This window comes from Haematobia irritans, chromosome 4 (assembly GCF_050003625.1).
Source record: "Haematobia irritans isolate KBUSLIRL chromosome 4, ASM5000362v1, whole genome shotgun sequence".
Classification (NCBI taxonomy): Eukaryota; Metazoa; Arthropoda; class Insecta; order Diptera; family Muscidae; genus Haematobia; species Haematobia irritans.
This window is the reverse complement of record NC_134400.1, coordinates 189,060,062-189,082,142: the sequence shown is the minus strand read 5'-3', so window position 1 is coordinate 189,082,142 and position 22,081 is coordinate 189,060,062. Positions and strand designations below refer to the sequence as shown.

Below are 22,081 nucleotides of genomic sequence, written 5' to 3'. Positions count from 1 at the left end.
ACCATGTACGTCTGTCCGTCCGTCTGTCCGTCCCTCCGTCCGTCTGTCTGTGAACACATTTTTGTGATCAAAGTCTAGGTCGCAATTTAAGTCCAATCGCCTTCAAATTTGGCACATGTTCCTAATTTGTGTCAGAATAGAACCCTATTGATTTTGGAAGAAATCGGTTCAGATTTAGATATAGCTCCCATATATATCTTTCGCCCGATATGCACTAATATGGACCCAGCAGCCAGAGTTTTATACCGACTTCCTTGAAATTTTGTACAAACATAACACTTAGTCGTATAGTCAAGTGTGCCAAATTTGATTGAAATCGGTTCAGATTTAGATATAGCTCCCATATATATCTTTCGCCCGATATGGACTTATATGGCCCCAGAAGCCAGATTTTTGGCCGAATTTGGTTTAAATTTTGCACTAGGAGTACAATTAGTAGTATAGTCAAGTGTGCAAAATTTGATTGAAATCGGTTCAGATTTAGATATAGCTCCCATATATATCTTTCGCCCGATATGGACTAATATGGTCCTAAAAGCCAGAGTTTTGGCCCACTTCGGTTGAAATTTTGCACAGGGAGTAGATTTAGCATTATGGCTATGCGTGCCAAATTTGGTTGAAATCGATTCAGATTTAGATATAGCTCCCATATATATCTTTCGCCTGATATGCACTTATATGGACCCAGAAGCCAGAGTTTTATCCCGATTAGCTTGAAACTTTGCACAAGGAGTACAATTGGTAGTATAGTCATATGTGCCGAATTTGATTGAAATCGGTTCAGATTTAGATATAGATTCCATATATATTTTTCGCCCGATATGGACTTTTATGGCCCCAGAAGCCAGAGTTTTGGTCCAATTTGGTTGAAATTTTGCACTAGGAGTACAATTAGTAATATAGTCATGTGTGCCAAATTTGATTGAAATCGGTTCAGATTTAGATATAGCTCCCATATATATGTTTTTCTGATTTCGATAAAAATGGTCAAAATACCAACATTTTCCTTGTTAAATCGCCACTGCTTAGTCGAAAAGTTGTAAAAACGACTCTAATTTTCCTAAACTTCTAATACATATATATCGAGCGATAAATCATAAATAAACATTTGCGAAGTTTCCTTAAAATTGCTTCAGATTTAAATGTTTCCCATATTTTTTTTTATTAAAATTGTGTTCCACCCTAGTGCATTAGCCAACTTAAATTTTGAGTCTATAGATTTTGTAAAAAATCAAATTCTGTCCACATCGAGTGATATTTAAATGTATGTATTTTGGCAAACCTTTACATATAGCACCCAACACATTTGACGGATGTGATATGGTATCGAAAATTTGGTGCAGGGTATAATATAGTCGGCCCCGCCCAACTTTAGACTTTCCTTACTTGTTTTTTACTAATATTGTGCTTCATCCCAGGGGGTTAGCCGATTTAATTTTTAATTCTAGCGATTTTGTATATGGGAATATAAACCATGATAATAACTCCCAACAAATTTGAAGGAGTTGAGATGGTAACACAAATTTTGGTCTACATAATGGTGAAGGCGCCCGACTTTAGACTTTACTTATTTGTTTTAGTTATAAGCTTAGTCTGTAAGGATTGTAATGCAAATCCAAAGACTGAAATAAATAAATAAATAAAAAAACAATTTTTACAACATTTTCTATAGAAACAAAATTTATACAAAGTTTTCTATAGAAATAAAATTTTGACAATATTTGCTATAGAAATAAAATTTTGACAAAATTTTCTATAGAAATAAAATTTTGACAAAATTTTCGATAGAAATAAAATTTTGACAAAATTTTCTATGGAAATAAAATTTTGACAAAATTTTCTTTGGAAAGCAAATTTAGACAAAATTTTCTATAGAAATAAAATTTTTACAAAAATTGCTATATCAATAAAATGTTGACAAAATTTTCTATTGCAATAAAATTTTGAAAAATTTGTCTATGGAAATAAAATTTTGACAACATTTTCTATAGAAATAAAATTTTGACAAAATTTTCTATTGATATAAAACTTTGACAAAATTTTCTTTATAAAAAATGCTGACAACATTTTCTATAGAAAAAAAATTTGAAATAAAAGTTTGACAAAAATTGCTATATCAATAAAATTTTGACAACATTTTCTATAGCAATAAAATTTTGACAAATTTTTCTATGGAAATACAATTTTGACAAAATTTTCTATAGATATAAAATTTAGACAAAATTTTCTATACAAATAAAAGTTAGACAAAGTTTTCTATAGAAATAAAATTTGGACAAAATTTTCGATAGAAATAAAATTTTGGCAAATTTTTTTATAGAAATAAAATTTTTGACGGAATTTTCTATAGAAATAAAATTTTGACAAAATTTTCTATGGAAATAACATTTTGACAAAATTTTCTATATAAATAAAATTTTGACAAAATTTTCCATATAAATAAAATTTTGACGAAATTTTCTATATAAATAAAATTTTGACAAAATTTTCTATTGCAATAAAATTTTGACAAAATTTTCTATTGCAATAAAATTTTGACAAATGTGTCTATGGAAATAAAATGTTGACAACATTTTCTATAGATATAAAATTTTGACAAAATTTTCTATAGAAATAAAGGGTGATACGGTCAAAATTTGGTCAATATAAACTTGACGTATTTCTTTCAATTTTGCATTTAAAAAACCTGAACACACCTTGATTTTGGAATTCACTCTTCAGTTGTCAAAATGCCGTCCAAGCAAGAAGAGCAGCGTATCAAAATTTTGCTCGCGCATCGCGAAAATCCGAGCTACTCGCACGCAAAGCTGGCAAAATCGCTAAAAGTTGCCAAATCAACCGTTACAAATGTAATTAAAGTGTTTGGGGAACGTTTGTCGACAGCCAGGAAGTCTGGATCGGGGGGAAATCGAAAACCGGAAGCCGCTGAGACGACAAAGAGAGTTGCCGGTAGTTTCAAGCGAAACCCTAACCTCTCTCTCCGAGATGCCGCAAATAAGCTGGGTGTATCGTCTACAATCGTGCATCGAGCCAAAAAACGAGCCGGACTATCGACTTACAAGAAGGTAGTGACTCCAAATCGCGATGATAAACAAAATACGACGGCCAAAGCGCGATCCCGGAGGCTGTACACGACGATTCTGACGAAGTTTGACTGCGTGGTAATGGACGACGAAACCTACGTCAAAGCCGACTACAAGCAGCTTCCGGGACAGGAGTTTTATACAACAAAAGGAAGGGGAAAGGTAGCAGATATTTTCAAGCACATAAAACTGTCAAAGTTAGCAAAGAAATATCTGGTTTGGCAAGCCATCTGTACCTGTGGCTTGAAAAGCAGCATTTTCATAGCTTCCGGGACTGTCAACCAAGTAATTTACGTGAAAGAGTGTTTGAATAAACTTCTGCTGCCTTTCCTGAAGAAACACGGTCGTTCCTTACTGTTTTGGTCGGATTTGGCATCTTGCCATTACGGTAAAAAGGCCATGGAGTGGTACGCCGCCAACAACGTGCAGATGGTTCCCAAGGACAAGAACCCTCCCAACACGCCAGAGCTCCGCCCAATTGAGAATTACTGGGCTATTGTCAAGCGGAACCTAAAGAAGACCAAAAAACTGCTAAGGACGAGCAGCAGTTCAAGGCAAACTGGCTTTCTGCGGCGAAGAAGGTGGACAAGGTGGCTGTACAAAATCTGATGGCAGGTGTCAAGCGTGAGGCCCGGCAATTCGGATTTGGAAAAGCGAAAGCCTAACTGAATATTTTTCCGGAATTTTATACTAATTGAACTTGAAAAAGAAATTTAATTTGATTTTTAAAATAAACGATTTCACCGATTTACACGCGTTTTCCCTTGACCAAAATTTGACTGTATCACCCTTTAAAATTTTGACAAAAATTTCGATAGATATAAAATTTTGACAAAATTTTCGATAGAAATACAATTTTGATAAAATTTTCGATAGAAATAAAATTTGGTCAAAATGTTCTAGATAAATAAAATTTTTTTCTATAGAAAAATAACTTCATTTTTTAAATTTGGTAGATGTTTGGTAATTTTTCTTTAAAATTTTTGTAGATTATTTTTGGCACCAGTATCTGCCACTATACCTATTGTGATAATGGCAGATTTCCGAAATTCCGTTCATATAACTCGGTGTCCTATTTAATCAATAGCTCACTTTTTGAGATTTTTCATAGCTTACATTTATTTAAACAATTAAAGTTTTTGAACATTGTTTGTTTTTGTTTCGTTTTTGTATACATAAATAATTACAACTAATGGGAGATACGTACTAAATTTTTGCTTTTATATGAAAAACACACATAGCAGCAATACTTCTTAATGAGAGGTTTTAAGTTTAAAATTATGAAAATCAAAATTAAAAAAAATATTATTTTAAACAAATATTATTTTTTTTTGTTTTTGTAGTTTTAACAAACAAAAAAAAAAGCTAAATATAAAATGCTACTTTCGTATATATATATGCAACAGAATGCTGGTTGTGTTGGGGATTGGTGAAATTCTGGGCATAGATTGTAGTCTTGAGTGATGATTGAAATGGTGTTAAAGGTTGGGTGGGTGTGGGAAGGGGGGGAAAGTAGGGGGTCCTTGTTTGCTCTCTGCTGTTGTTATTCTTTTCAGTTAATTAACTAAACGAATTTCTCCCGGAAAAGATTTCTCTTCCAAATCTTTAACGACAAATCATATAGAGCAGATGTCATGTAGTTAGGTGAGTGTAAATGTGGGCTTGAGTGGGTGTGGGTGTGTGCTTGTATGGACTTATGCTAATTGCTTTTGTATGAGAGTATACATGAATTAAGGCTTTCGAAATTTGAAATGAATTGAAATTTTAGCTTTTTCAGAAATTTTTCCAACCATTCTTATATGTCTTTCTCTAAGGCCTTTAATTCGATACAATCGATCTTAACGAATACATTAATTGGTTATTCTTGCTCGGCGTTTAGGCATTACTCAGGGTTGCACTTCACACACAAAATATGTCTCAAAACTACACGGAGAGTCATTCCATTTTAAGCCTTTGCCATCACGATTCCATAATTCCATACAATTCTCTTCTTCACCATTTTCATAGCGGAAATTATTGGGTTCTCCAGCATTCCAATTGGTGAATGTTATGGGTCGGCCAGTGGACATCCAGAAGAAATTACCCTCATCGGCTAAATCGGTCCCGGATATCCAGAAATGTTCATTACCCAAACCTAGTGGAGAATGGGAAGAAAGAAAAAGTCGTGAGAGAAAACAGGAATATAAGGACTTTTATGTTATGTTTGGGGGAGAGGAATAGAGGTGGAGGAGGAGAGGAAGAGGATTAAAAAATCCAAAAATTTTGGAATTTTAGTCTCAAACAGACACTACTACTACTACACCCTTCACCAAATATCCCGAAAAAAACACCATTATTCTGTTAATAATATAAAAAGGTAAGTAGAAAAGGAGATACATAAGGAAACAAATGTATGCTATTACAAACGTGAATTTAATATAAAATTTAGTCTTGCAAGAAAATAAATATTTTATGTTTGTACACTGAAAAAAAAAATATTTACGTGATATATAAGATTACACCACCTAAATTTTAGAATACGCAATTTACAAAATATTAAGGATAAAATTCTTTAACTCATTAGTGTAAAATCAAAATCTGAAAATATTTAGAGACGCTTTTAAACGCTCAGAAATACCACCAACATAACTGAGAGCCGGTAATCCACAGATGAAAAATTTGACTCTCAACCTAATGTTGGATTTTTAATTATCTGTGCGGCCTCCAGTTATATGTAGAATTTAGAGATAGAAAGTTGAACCCTCTTGGAGCGAAACAGGGAGTTCTCCAAGGTGGGGTGATGTCTACGGCACTGTTCAACCTCAACCAATCTTCTAATTCATCCCTCCTGGGGACGTTGAGTTTATACAATCCTGGCATATCGACCCCACGTCGATGATATATGGAATCTGTTAAACATCTTCCGTGATAATCTTACCAGTTATTGCAATGATAAAAATTTAAGTCTATTCGCCAGCAAATCCTCATCCATACTATTCACAACATGGACCGACAACAATATACTCCAAGATTCTCGGGGTACATTGGACAATCTTCTTAAGTCAGATGCACATGCTGCTGCAATTTGTGATAAGTTCCGCTGTTTAAAAACAAGGTCCTCAAAAGAGAGCCTCATTATCAGAGCTGCCTTTAGATCTGGCTGGAGTATATTGTAGCTGAAGTGGGGAGGAGCTTTAAGGTTAATCCTGATCTCGGAGTCCGATCACTGCCTACATCACCAGAGGAAAGACACCAACCAGGCGTAGTGTTGGCCGAAATAATACTAATACCGATTTTCGCTCCCCGCTTATGACCATCGACCGTGGGGTCACAATAAATGCCGAATACTATAGAAACCAGTAAGGAAAGTCTAAAGTCGGGCAGGCCGACTATATTATACCCTGCACCACTCTGTAGATCTAAATTTTCGATACCATATCACATCCGTCAATTGTGTTGGGGGGGGCTATATATAAAGGTTTGTCCCAAATACATATATTTAAATATCACTCGATCTGGACAGTCGGCTAATGCACTAGGGTGGAACACAATGTTAGTAAAAAAATATGGGAAACATTAAAATCTGAAGCAATTTTAAGGAAACTTCGCAAAAATTTATTTATGATTTATCGCTCAATATATATGTAATAGAAGTTTAGGAAAATTAGAGTCATTTTTACAGCTTTTCGACTAAGCAGTGGCGATTTTACAAGGGAAATGTTGGTATTTTGACCATTTTTGTCGAAATCAGAAAAACATATATATGGGAGCTATATCTAAATCTGAACCGATTTCAACCAAATTTGGCACGCATAGCAACAATGCTAATTCTACTCCCTGTGCAAACTTTCAACTAAATCGGAGTTAAAAATTTGCCTCTGTGGTCATATGAGTGTAAATCGGGCGAAAACTATATATGGGAGCTATATCTAAATCTGAACCGATTTCAACCAAATTTGGCACGCATAACTACAATGCTAATTCTACTCCCTGTGCAAAATTTCAACTAAATCGGAGGAAAAAATTGGCCTCTGTGGGCAAATGAGTGTAAATCGGGCGAAAGCTATATATGGGAGCTATATCTAAATCTGAACCGATTTCAACCAAATTTGGCACGCATAGCTACAATGCTAATTCTACTCCCTGTGCAAAATTTCAATCAAATTGGAGGAAAACTCTGGCTTCTGGGACCGTATTAGTCCATATCGGGCGAAAGATATATATGGGAGCTATATCTAAATCTGAACCGATTTCAATAAAATGTTGCACATTTGAATATACTACCAATTGTACTCCTAGTGCAAAATTTCAACCAAATTGGGGTAATACTCAGACTTCTATCGGGCGAAAGATATATTTGGGAGCTATATCTAAATCTGAACCGATTTCTTCCAAAATCAATAGGGTTCTATTTTGACCCAAAACACATACTTGTGCCAAATTCGAAGTTGATTGGCCTTAAATTACTACCTAATCCCTTGGTTACAAAAATGTGTTCACGGACAGACGGACATGGCTATATCGACTCAGGAGCCCACCCTAAGCATTTTTGTCAAAGACACCATGTGTCTATCTCGTCTCCTTCTGGGTGTTGCAAACATATGCACTAACTTATAATACCCTGTTCCACAGTGTGGCGCAGGGTATAAAAATGTCCTAAAGACCCATTGACATCATTGGGCAGAGAAACTTTCGGACGCAGACCATGGATATTCCCTCAGAACTCAGAACCATGGCACTCATCACTTAATTTCTCGGAGTCCTATCACTGCCTACATCACAATGGAGTGAATAGTCTAAGCGAGCCTGACTCTTAATCGGGCTGCCACTTTAACCTTTCCATCAACAGAGGAAAGACACCAACCAAGCGTAGTGTTGGCCGAACTAATACTAATACCGATTTTCGCTCCCCGCTTATGACCATCGACCGTGGGGTCACAATAAATGCCGAATACTATCGAAAAAATGTCCTAAATACCCATTGACATCATTGGGCGGAGAAACTTTCGATCGTAGACCATGGATATTCCCTCAGAACTCCGAACCATGGCACTCATCACACGTTTACAAAGAATGCTTTAAAAAGGAGATCTCCTTCTTAATTTCTTTCGCCTGCAGTGTCATAAATGAGACCTTCAATTCAAACACTGAGATCTTCGGATCTACAGTTCCACTATTGAGACCTTCAGACCTACAGTTCCACCGGTGAGATCTTGGGATACAAAAGTCCCCACTCATCAATGAGCAATCAACTACCAATGCGAATAACGATGCGACGAAGAGAAATTTTCATCGACTATCGATCTTCAAGGAGTTTGCCAATAAATACCGACCGACTCGAAGCTGCTGCCAAACCCGAATCCAGCACTACTACCGGTTCTAAAGGTTAGGTTAGGTGGCAGCCCGAAGTATCAGGCTCACTTAGACTATTCAGTCCATTGTGATACCACATTGGTGAACTTCTCTCTTATCACTGAGTGCTGCCCGATTCGATGTTAAGCTCAATGACAAGGGACCTCCCTTTTATAGCCGAGTCCGAACGGCGTTCCACACTGCAGTGAAACCACTTAGAGAAGCTTTGAAACCCTCAGAAATGTCACCAGCATTACTGAGGTGGGATAATCCACCGCTGAAAAACTTTTTGGTGTTCGGTCGAAGCAGGAATCGAACCCACGACCTTGTGTATGCAAGGCGGGCATGCTAACCATTGCACCACGGTGGCTCCCACCGGTTCTAAAGCCACCGGTTTTAAAGCTAAGGTCAGATCACGTCTACGCATAATCATCGTGACAATAACAACAATCAACTGTAATAACCATACGAAAATCGAAGATCTTATCAGCAGTTTCCGATCACCAACAAATCGATGAATATACAAGTCTCCGATTACCTACGAAACGACTAATACGCAAGTTCCCAATCGTCAATGAACCAAACTAGTCAGCAATGATCAATCATGTAACTTTCAAGGAATACAAAAGCCGCCGCTCATCAATGAGCCATCAACTATCGATGCGAATAAAGAATCGACGATCCGAAATTCTCATCGACTAGCGATTTTCAATATAGACCGACTCGAAGTTGCTGCCGAACACAAATCCAGCACTACTACCGGTTATAAAGGTTAGGTGGCAGCCCGAAGTATCAGGCTCACTTAGACTATTCAGTCCATTGTGATACCACATTGGTGAACTTCTCTCTTATCACTGAGTGCTGCCCGATTCGATATTAAGCTCAATGAAAAGGGACCTCCTTTTTATAGCCGAGTCCGAACGGCCTTCCACATTGAAGTGAAACCACTTAGAAAAGCTTTGAAACCCTCAGAAATGTCACCAGCATTACTGAGGTGGGATAATCCACCGCTGAAAAACTTTTTGGTGTTCGGTCAAAGCAGGAATCGAACCCACGACCTTGTGTATGCAAGGCGGGCATGCTAACCATTGCACCACGGTGGCTCCCACCGGTTCTAAAGCTAAGGTCAGATCACGTCTACGCATAATCATCGAAGCAATAACAACAATCAACTGTACTAACCATACGAAAATCGAAGATCTTATCAGCAGTTTCCGATCACCAACAAATCGATGAATATACAAGTTTCCAATCGTCAATGAACCAAACTAGTCAGCAATGATCAATCATGTAACATTTCAAGGAATACATAAGTCCCCGCTCGTCAATGAGCCATCAACTATCAATGCGAAGAACGAACCGAAGAACCGAAATTCTCATCGACTAGCGATTTTCAAGGAGTTTCTCAATAAATATAGACCGACTCGAAGTTGCTGCCGAACCCGACTCCAGCACTACTACCGATACTATAGCTAGGGTCAGATCACGACACAATAACAACAATCAACTGTAGAAACAATCTGAAAATCGAAGATCTCATCAGCAGTTCCCGATCACCTACAAATCGACGAATATGCAAGTATCCGATCACCTACAAATCAACCAATACACAAGTTCCCAATGAACCAAACTAGTCAGCAATGATCAATCATGTAACTTTCAAGGAATACAAAAGTCCCCGCTCATCAATAAGCCATCAACTATCGATGCGACTAAAGAATCGACGATCCGAAATTCTCATCGACTACCGATCTTCAAAGAGTTTCTCATTAAATATCGATCATCGACGGACCGAAGTTTTCACGGTCTACTGATTCCAACAGGTCTCATGGTTAAAAAGGAGATTTCTCGCTCCATTTCTACCGCGCAATGGCCCTCAAAACCTCCGGATCTCAATCCGTTAGACTTTTGCTCCTTGGCCCTAAGAAATACCACTACATCGTGTGACAGCTTTATCGGCCGTTTGTGCTAAAGGTAGCCATTTCGTAGAAACCTTAACTGATTCTAACATTTTGTGTTATTTCCGTCCTGTGTTTAAGATACATACATTTCCACACAGATTAAAGTTTGTATCCCCTGTTCGCATGCCTTGATGACTGTCGCCACTTGCATACTTTTTCTATTGCCCGAGGTTCCCTTTTACTGAAAAAACTCTTGCTGGTTTCTACTTTTTCGAAATGAAATTATGTTTCCGGGTATTAATCTGTGGTTTTCAATACTTTATGGTCGTTTCATTTCATTTCTTCTTTGCGTCTCTCCACATATTGGCTTCCATTGTTGCAACTAAAGCCATAACTGCGAGATGGAGCATTGCTCATATCATGGGCATAGCATTAGCATTACCATGTAACCCACATTGGAGCAATGACTTTTGGTGTGACACAATGCCAGTAATGGTCGCCCAGTATCCACCAACGCCAATATTCCTCATTATTCGTATCAGTATCAAGCATGTTCACTACTCTCCCAGTTACATAGTTGGAATAGTGATTTTTTTTGTTCCTCTCTCTCTCTGCTCCACATTCCTTTTCAACATTCATTTGTGTTACATGAGCCTGGTCTTGCCTTCTTTTTGTGTCATGTTTAACCCAATTTAATCATTTTTTTCTTTCTTTCTTTTGCAACATTCGTTAACGACAACAACTCCTTCCCGCCCCATTTGTAAAGTTCGTTGGTCAGGCCATGTTTGGAAGGCAAAAACAAATAATGCTCTTTAAAAGCTAAATTGAGATCTGAAGTGAAAGATATTTGTGTTCAAATAATCTTTAGTGACTTGCATAAGAAATAGTTTGTGCACAAATAATTTCGTAAAAAGTCCGAAAGTAAACTTTTCCTTTTTGGCACTTTATTAGTTGGCACGAATCCGGGAATATTTACTTAATGCAATTTACTCCAAAAATTAGTAGGACTGCAATTGTGCATCATTGTACTACTGAAGTTGGCTTGGAATTTAGTTTTCTTTATGGTGGGAAAAAAATCGAATGGTCTGCATTAGCAAAAACCAAATAGGGCCAAGACGAAACTTATATACGCTCCATCATGGATGATTGCATCATTGGACTCACTCTGGAAGAAGCGAAGATTGGATTGAAGAATTTGTTGATCCATAGCTCAAATACATAGAAAACAAATTCACAACGAAATTGTCCAATATTATAACGACATTTTTATTAAACAACGAAAAGTTTCGCACAATTATCGAACATTTTCATTCTCTTAATGAAAATGTTATTGGCTCAGTCATAATGAAGTTTTCTTTAATAACCAAGAATTCAACTGGGCAGTTGCTCACTCTAAATACCATCATTCAGACAGCATAAATACTAAAGGAACAGCTTAGTGGCTGTATTCTGTTGCACCAAATTGATATTAGTTGTCACATTCTATTCAAGCAAGTGGAGCTAATTCTCAACTATTTCATCGCATACATGATTTATATTGTTGACCTATGGCAACTAAATGCCACCGACATGGATGAACAACAACGGATCTTACTGTGTTACTAACTAATATCCTAACCTAAACTAAATGAGTCCTTTGGACCTACAGTTGAGACCTTCGGACCCACAGTTCCAACACCCAAGCATTCGGACATACAGTTCCACCACTGAGACCTTCAGACCTACAGTTCCACGACCGTGATTTTTGAATGTTCAGTTCCTCCACTGAATCCTTAGGGCTTACAACTCTAACACTGAGGCCTTCGAAACTATAGTTCCACCCCCCGAGAGCTTTGAGTCTACAATTCCACCAATGAAAACTACAATTCCACCACTGAGATTCTCAGATGTGCAGTTCCACCACTGAGATCCTCGGACGACCTTCAGTCCTCAAATTCCACCCACTGAGATCTTCAGATCTGTAGTTCGACCACAGAGTGCTTCGGGACAACAGATCCCAACAAAGGACGATTCGGATAGTCTATAGACTGAGGCATTGGAAAACAACGAATCTTAATGTTCACAGATAAATGGTAATCGTTCTACGGGTGGCTAATTGCACATTGTTCTGCTCATAGTTCGGTTATAGTTTTTGCGACATGTATCACTGAGTAGTTCGGGCCCACAGTTCTACCACTTAGACTTTCGGACTTACAGTTGCACTACTGAGATCGTCGGGCCTACAATTCCACCACTCAGATCTTCGGATCTGCAGTTGCACAACAGAATTCTACGGGTGAATCATTGCGTATCGGTTTGCTCATAGTTTGGTTATAATTTTTCTGCCACCGAGTCCTTTGAGCCCACAGTTTCAATTCTGAGGTCTTTGGATCTACAGTTCCATCACTGAGACCTTCTGGTATTCTGTTTCACCTTGAATGAGACTTTCAAGCCTAAAATTTCACCACTATGATCCTCGGATCTGCAGTTCCACCACTGAGTTCTCCGGTCCATCAATCCTAACACTGAGGCTTTCGGCCCTCCACCACAGAGACCTTCGGGCCCTCAGTTCCAACACTGAGACCTTCACGCTTACAATTCCAACAATAAGACCTTCGGTGTACAATTCCATTACAGATCTTCGGATATTCAGTTCTAGCACGGAGTTCTTCGAGCCCATGGTTAGGTTAGGTGGCAGCCCGATGTATCAGGCTCACTTAGACTATTCAGTCCATTGTGATACCACTTTGGTGCACTTCTCTCTTATCACTGAGTGCTGCCCGATTCCATGTTAAGCTCAATGACAAGGGACCTCCTTTTTATAGCCTAACGGCATTCCACATTGCAGTGAAACCACTTAGAGAAGCGTTGAAACCCTCAGAAATGTCACCAGCATTACTGAGGTGGGATAATCCACCGCAGAAAAACTTTTTGGTGTTCGGTCGAAGCAGGAATCGAACCAACGACCTTGTGTATACAAGGCGAGCATGCTAACCATTTCACCACGGTGGCTCGAGCCCATACACCCAGAGAAGGAATATGATCACCTCAAACATGTTTTAAGAGCAAAATGTTATTTTTGGGTGGTGACCATGTAACATGGCTTTAGCAACCATGTTATTTTCTCGGAAATCTCGTATATGATTTCGGCAAGCAGGTTAATTTGACGAGAAAATAACATTTTAGTGACAAACATGTTACATGGTCACCATACAAAAATAACAATTTGCTCTTGAAACATGTTTGAGGTGATCATATTCCTTCTCTGCGTGCAGTTTCAACACTGAGGCCTTTAACAATATAGTTCAAACATTGAGACCTTCCGGCCTACAGTCCCAACAATGAGACTTTCAGGCCTACAAATCCAATACTGAGATCAGTGAATCTAAAAACCAAAGCTAAGGTTAGATAAAGTCAACGAATCATCTTCGAGATAATAACAACAATCAACTGTAGCAACCGTCGGAAAACCGATGATCGTATTACAGTTCTCGATCAACTACAAATCGACTAATACGCAAGTTCCCACTCGTCAACGAACCTATCTTCACAGCAATAACCAAGCGTCCAACTTTTAATTATCAAAACATCATTAACTATCGATCATTAACAAACCGATGAACCGAAGTTCTCATCGACTACCGATTATCATCGAACCGAGTTTCTCATCATCGACGATCTGAAGATCTCATCGACTATGGATTCTCAACGAAACGAATTTCTCATCAACTACCGATCATCAATGAAACGAAGATCTCACCGACTTCCGATCATCGACGAACCGAAGTTCTCGCCGATCATCAGCAAGACCGATCTCATTGACTATTGATCATCGAACCGAATTTCCCATTGACTACCGATTCGCAACAACCGATTTGTCATCGACGAAGCGTAGGTCTTACCTATTACCGATCATAAACGAAACTAATTTCTCGTCAACAAGCGATCATCACCGAACCGAACTTCGTACCGAACTTCAACCGATCATCAATAAACGATATTCTCACCGACTACCGGTCATCAGCAACCGAATTTCTCCTTGACTACCGATCTGATCCGAAGTTCCCATAGACTGACGATCGTAAACGAAATGATTTTCTCATCGGCTACCTATCATCATCGAAACGAAGTTCTCGCCGACTACCGATCATCAAAGAACCGAATTTCTCATCGACTACTGATCATCAACGAACCAAATTTCTCATTGGCTACCGATTATCAACAACCGAATTTTCATCGAAGAACCGAAGTTCCCACCTATTACCGATCATGAACGAAACGAATATCTCGTCAACTAACGATCATCACCGGACCAAACTTCTTACCGTCTACCGATCATCAACAACCGAAGTTCTCGCCGATTAGTGATCATCGGCGAACTTCTTACCGTCAACCGATCATCAATAAACAATGTTCTCACTGACTACCGATCATCAACAACCGAATTTCTCATTGACTACCGATCTGACCAGAAGTTCTCATTGACTGCCGATCATAAAGGGTGATACGGTCAAAATTTGGTCAAGGGAAAACGCGTGTAAATCGGTGAAATCGTTTATTTAAAAAATCAAATTAAATTTCTTTTTCATGTTCAATTAGTATCAAATTCAAGAAAAATATTCAGTTAGGGTTTCGCTTTTCCAAATCCGAATTGCCGGGCCTCACGCTTGACACCTGCCATCAGATTTTGTACAGCCACCTTGTCCACCTTCTTCCCCGCAGAAAGCCAGTTTGCCTTGAACTGCTGCTCGTCCTTAGCAGTTTTTTTTTGGTCTTCTTTAGGTTCCGCTTGACAATAGCCCAGTATTTCTCAATTGGGCGGAGCTCTGGCGTGTTGGGAGGGTACTTGTCCTTGGGAACCACCTGCACGTTGTTGGCGGCGTACCACTCCATGGCATTTTTACTCCTGTTTCCGGAAAAACTAAAACTCCTGTCCCGGAAGCTGCTTATAGTCGGCTTTGACGTAGGTTTCGTCGTCCATTACCACGCAGTCAAACTTCGTCAGCATCGTCGTGTACAGCCTCCGGGATCGCGCTTTGGCCGTCGTATTTTGTTTATCATCGCGATTTGGAGTCACTACCTTCTTGTAAGTCGATAGTCCGGCTCGTTTTTTGGCTCGATGCATGGTTGTAGACGATACACCCAGCTTATTTGCGGCATCTCGGAGAGAGAGGTTAGGGTTTCGCTTGAAACTACCGGCAACTCTCTTTGTCGTCTCAGCGGCTTCCGGTTTTCGATTTCTCCCCGATCCAGACTTCCTGGCTGTCGACAAACGTTCCCCAAACACTTTAATTACATTTGTAACGGTTGATTTGGCAACTTTTAGCGATTTTGCCAGCTTTGCGTGCGAGTAGCTCGGATTTTCGCGATGCGCGAGCAAAATTTTGATACGCTGCTCTTCGTGCTTGGACGGCATTTTGACAACTGAAGAGTGAATTCCAAAATCAAAATAGGAGCAACATTCTACACACACACACCTTCAAAATGAGGGGTATTCAGGTTTTTTAAATGCAAAATTGAAAGAAATACGTCAAGTTTATATTGACCAAATTTTGACCGTATCACCCTTTAAACGAAATGAAATTCTCATCGATTACCTATCATAACCGAAACGACTACCGATCATCAACGAACCGATGATCGGTGACATAAGCAACCAAATTTCTCATCGACTACTGATCATCAACGAATCGAATTTCTCATTGACTAACGATTATCAACAACCAATTTTTCATCGCCCAGCCATAGTTCTAACCGATTTCCGATCATCAACTAGACGAATTTCTCATTAACTACCGATCATCAATGGACTTAACTTCTTAAAGTCTACCGATCATCAACAACCGAAGTTCTCGCCGAGTAGCGATCATCAGCGAAACGAATTTCTCTCCAACTACCGATGATCAACGAATCGAACATCTCACCGACTATCGATAATCGGTAGTTCTCATCGACTATCGATAATCAATGAACAAAGTTTCTTAGCAATTACCCATTATCGATGAAACGAATTTCCCTCAACGGACGATCATCAATGAATCAAATTTCTCCGCATTTGATCATCCTACAAAGGAGTTCCCACCATCAACTTCCGATCATTCTCTCCTCAGTGAAGATACCTGCTCCCGAAATTTTTCATGGCGAAAGTTTTGTATAATGGTTTCCTTGACTAATAAAATATATTGAAATTGAATGTAATATAATAGCGAACGGATTGAGCTAGAAACTTGGAGTTTGGACCGAAGATAGGGACTGTCATATATAAGAAGGCGGAATTTTTACATATAGGCATTAAGTTTAGGCCATAGTGGCTAAGATAAACTAAAGTCGTCCCATTTCCGTCACAAATCGGCAGGCAGTAGGGTTTCCCCATCGGCGTCGGCAATTTGACGGCTAAGCCAATACAAATTTATCTCTTCGGTGCCGGATAATTATCCATCGTTATCGTTAAAATCGTTAAGAGTCTAATTTCATAAGCAACCTAACAATCAAATTTACATTTCATTCACAGAGAATGAAACGACTTATCTTTTTCCAACGGTGGCTGACACTTCGCGCGAAAAATATTACAAATAGGGTTATTAAGCAAATATAAATTTAAATTGTATGTTATTACAAATAAAATTGGTTTTGAAGATAGCCAAACTAAATCCCACTGATTAAGACTTAACTCAAGAGAGTACCAACTTAGAGGCTAAGATTAATGTCTGACCCCAGAACAAGAGTGACACACTTACCGAAATCTTTGATATGCTTTTCCAGTCTATCGTTCTCTTCTTGTGATGATATGCTTGCCAAGTGCATGCCATGGTAACGACAGTATTGTGTGGCCTTAAACCAATTTGCCTGAAATTCAAACAAACCAAAAAAAGGAAAATGTAAATGAGAATGATTTTTATGTGTTTCGATAAATTTCCCCTAAAAAACGTTAGTAAAAAAAGAAAATTGCATTAAACGAGGAGAAAAAATGTTTCCATATATTGGTGATGATATCGCAGTTTAAATAGCATGTATGTTGCTGACATATAAGGATTAACGTCATCTGATGCTAACTGCTGACAATGACATAGAAATCACATTAAATCACTCATCTGATGATGGTGTTCTATTTTCCAGGAAGTATATGTCATATATATTTCACATTAAGGACATTCGTGGAAAAAAATTAACACCCACAAAAAATGCTTTCACTCGTAGTTTTACTGTGTCAATGGCGTATGTTTTTTGTGGCATAGTTTTCAGGATGGTTGAATGGTTGCTTTTAGAGCTCTTAATGGATATACAATTGGTTTAAATACTGCAGCTCGAAATCTGAGTATCAAATTAACTTTAAATTGATTTAAAGTAAAATTAAATAACGAACAATTTGGCAAAAATGGAGAGGGGTCGAATTGAGTATGCTTTAAAGTAGGAGGAGAAGAATTCAAAATTTAATGAATTTCGTGAAACAATAACCACAGCGAAGCTATCACAGATCTTGAAAGATCTCTTATCAATGAGTATAGCTGTATAGCTTATAACAAGAAAGGGAACCTTGGAAAAAGGTAGGTAGAGCTAAGACCCAGACTTTTAATACCAGCATTATTCCACTTGCATTTCGGTGCTCCTACTTAACAGGTTGGTTGTAAGTCCCCGGTCTGACACATAGATGGCGTCGCTAGTATTAAATGCATATTAGTTTTATATAGTACCAACATTCAAATGATTCGTGTCAAAATTTAACGTCTGTAAGTCAATTAGTTTGTGGGATAGAGCGTCTTTTGTGAAGCAACTTTTGTTATTGTGAAAAAATGGAAAAAAAGGAATTTCGTTTTTTGATAAAATACTATTTTCTGAAGAGAAAAAATACGGTGGAAGCGAAAACTTGGCTTTATAATGAGTTTCCGGTCTCTGCCCCAGGGAAATCAACAATAATTGATTGGTATGCAAAATTCAAGCGTGGTGAAATGAGCAGGGAGGACGGCGAACGCAGTGGACGCCCGAAAGAGGTGATTACCGACGAAAACATCAAAAAAATCCACAAAATGATTTTGAATGACCGTAAAATGAAGTTGATCGAGATAGCAGAGGCCTTAAAGATATCAAAGGAACATGTTTGTCATATCATTCATAAATATTTGGATATGCGGAAGCTCTGTGCAAAATGGGTGCCACGCGAGCTCACATTTGACCAAAAACAACAACGTGTTGATGATTCTGAGCGGTGTTTGCAGCTGTTAACTCGTAATACACCCGAGTTTTTCCGTCGATATGTGACAATGGATCAAACATGACTCCATCACTACACTCCTGAGTCCAATCAACAGTCGGCTGAGTGGACAGCGACCGGTGAACCGTCTCCGGAGCGTGGAAAGACTCAAAAGTCCGCTGGCAAAGTAATGGCCTCTGTTTTTTGTGATGCGTATGGAATAATTTTTATAGATTATTTTGAGAAGGGAAAAACCATCAACTGTGAATATTATATGGCGTTATTTGAAGGTCGAAATCGCGGCAAAACGGCCCCATATGAAGAAGAAAAAAGTGTTGGTCCACCAAGACAACGCACCGTGCCACAAGTCATTGAGAACGATAGCAAAAATTCATGAATTGGGCTTCGAATTGCTTCCCTACACACAAAAAAAATTTTACGAAAATTTTTCCAATTAAAATTTTAATTGAGTTTTAAAAAATATTCAATTAAAAATTTAATTGATTCAACAAAATTTTTTAATTGAAACAAAAATCAATCACAAAAATAATAGTATCAATTAATTTTTTAATTGGATCAATTAACTTTTTAATTGACCTTCAATTAATTTTTTAATTGATACTATCATTTCTGTGATTGAAGACATTTCAATTAAAAATTAATTGGATCAATTAATTTCGTGATTGAAGCAGAAAAAAAATTTTTTGTGTGTACCCACCGTATTCTCCAGATATGGCCCCCAGCAATTTTTTTTTGTTCTGAGACCTCAAAAGGATGCTCGCAGGGAAAAAATTTGGCTGCAATGAAGAGGTGATCGCCGAAACTGAGGCCTATTTTGAGGCAAAACCGAAGGAGTACTACCAAAATGGTATAAAAAAATTGGAAGGTCGTTATAATCGTTGTATCGCTCTTGAAGGGAACTATGTTGAATAATAAAAACGAATTTTGACAAAAAAATGTGTTTTTCCTTGTTAGACCGGGGACTTATCAGCCAACCTGTTAGATTTCCTCTACTGAGACCTTAGGATCTAGAGTTCCTGTACTGAGATCTTTGGAAATAGAACTCCACTTGCGAAACCTTTGGACTTAGTTTCCTTGCCAAGAATTTAAGGCTTGCAGTTCGCTTATTGAGACTGTCACATTTACAGTTCCATCACAGAAACTTTTGGGCTTACACTTTCACCACTGAGAATTAAGCGTACAGTTCCACAATTACAAGAGATCTTCCGGCTAAAAGTCCCCCTAGTGAGACCTTAGGACGTACAGTTCCCCTATAGAGATCTCGGGGCCCCTGTTGAGACCTTTGGGCCTATAGTTACCCGATTGAAGCCTGCAGTTTCCTTATTGAGTCCGTCATCTACCATTTCATAACTGACACCTTCCCCTACTGAAATCTCTTGTTATATAACTCCTTAACTGATACCTTTTGGCCTACAGTCATCCTACTGTGACCTTCGGACATTGTTTCCTTACTAAGAATTTAAGGCCTGCAGTTCCTTTACTGAGATTGTCACGTTTTCAGTTCCATCACTGAAACTTTTGGGTTTAGCACTGCGAATTTCATTCATACAGTTTCACCACAAATAGAGATATTTTCTGGCCAAAATTCTCCCCTACTGAGATCTTTGGGCCCAAAGTTCCCCTGCAGACATCTCTGGACATACAACTCCCAAACTCAAATCTCTTGGCCTAGTGTCACCCGACTGAGACCGTCGGACAAAGATTCCTTAGTAAGTATTTAAAAGCAGCAATTCCTCCACTGTAATTGTCACGTCTACCGTTCCATCACTTACACCTTTACCTAAGGAGATATCAAGACATACAACACCCCAACTGAGATCTTTGGGCCTACAATCACCCTTCTAAGACCTTCGGGCCTACCATTCCGCTAATGAGATATTTGGACCTACAGTTCCCCTATTGAAACCATAGAGACCCATACATCCTACTAAAACGTGTGGACCTAAAGATTCCATATTAATAATTTAGGGTATACAGTTGTTCTACTGAAAGCATGGGGCCTACACTACATAGGGTCTACACGTCCATCACTGAAGCTTTCAGTCCTACAAGTTTGCCTCTGGTATTTCCACTTTACAGTTCCACCACTAAGAAGTTTGGTTATACAATTTCACCACTAGGATTTTCAGGCCTAAAATTTTTTTCAACCTTTCGGGCCTAAAGATGTACCATGCCAACCATTCAGTGTACAGTTCTCTACCTACGGATCTACAGTTCCCCTTCTGAGTCCATCGCACTTACAGTTCCTCTACTGAGGCTTCGGGCCTATAATTTCCCTACTAAGACCTTCGGGCCTACAATCACCCCAATGGCACCTCCAGACGTTCCCCTACTAGGAATTTCAGAAATGCAATGCTATACAAATCCATCGAATCCTTTCAATCCTACAAGTTTAAGTTTGAGATTTTCGCGTCCCAGTTGTCCCACGAAAACTATTTGGTTTAGAGTTCCCCTACTGAGTTCTCCTACGGAGAACTTCGGACCCACAGTACCACTATTGAGTCTCTTGGACTTGCAGTTCTTCTAGTGAGATCTTCAGGACTAGTATTTCCCCACTGAGTTGTTCGGGCTTATAGTCACACCACTGACTCCTTTGGAAGTTTCCCTACTAAGAATTTCTCCTACCGTTCTCCTACGGAGATCTTCGGACCTAAAGTAGGGCTGAGTCTATTAGACTTCCAGTTCTTCTACTGAGACCTTCAGGACTACTATTTCCCTACTGAGACCTTCGGGATTGCAGTCACACCACTGACTCCTTCGTAAGTTCCCTTCCCTGAAATCCCTCTCCTCAGTAGTGTATATAATTCCAACACTAAATCCTTTCGATCCTATATGTTTACGTCGGAGATTTTCGCGTCAACAGTTTCGCCACTAAAATGTTCGTCTATGCGATTCCACCACTGCTCTATAGTTCTCCTACTAAGTTCATCGGATTCAGATGAATTCAGTTGAATGATAATGCATTTGCACTTTATACTTAGAACCATTTTTGTTTGTCACCGAGTCAACAACAGGCGTGAATAATTACGGAACCACAACTGATTGCACATTCGATGAGGTCTGAATGACAAGATTATCATTCACACTAAGACGCGTGGCATCAGAAATCTCATTCGGTGATATGACAACGAACGCTTTAGCCCTAGGAAAAGAAGATCTCTGACCGAACGACAAATTCAACGGACTATTCAGGATTAAATCAATGCTCAAAGACAGTACTGCAAGCATCTACTATATATCTGTGTACTAGGCTTATTCAAGGAAATATGATCAGGTCTGTTCAAGTGGAGCAACTAAATATTTTCCTTTTTGATGAATTTTCAGGCAACTAGAGATTCCTAAACATATCCTCAAATTTCATGATATCCATTACACCACCGTAGCCTTCTTATGGATTAACAGTAATCCATAAAAAAAAACAAGGAAAGTCTAAAGCCGGGCGGGGACGACTATATTGTACCCGCACCACTTTGTAGATCTAAATTTTCGATACCACATCACATCCGTCAAATGTGTTGGGGGCTATATATAAAGGTTTGTCCCAAATACATACATTTAAATATCACTCGATCTGGACA

At 38.7% G+C, this 22,081-nt stretch overlaps 1 protein-coding gene across 2 annotated transcripts in view; it reads right to left on the bottom strand.

Annotated features, from left to right (window-relative positions):
• tfc (Brevican core protein triforce) overlaps positions 1-22,081 on the bottom strand; it is a 221,894-nt gene that overhangs the window by 6,307 nt on the left and 193,506 nt on the right. Inside the window, exons 4-5 of one of the 2 annotated variants that reach the window (XM_075304656.1) lie at positions 17,032-17,140; positions 4,176-5,217 (exon numbers count right to left, since the gene is read on the bottom strand). In XM_075304656.1, the coding sequence (XP_075160771.1) occupies positions 4,970-5,217; positions 17,032-17,140 (357 nt within the window). In that variant the 3' untranslated portion in view covers positions 4,176-4,969. Of the gene's footprint in view, positions 1-4,175; positions 5,218-17,031; positions 17,141-22,081 lie in introns of those variants that run through there. The other variant, XM_075304657.1, reaches the window with a different exon arrangement.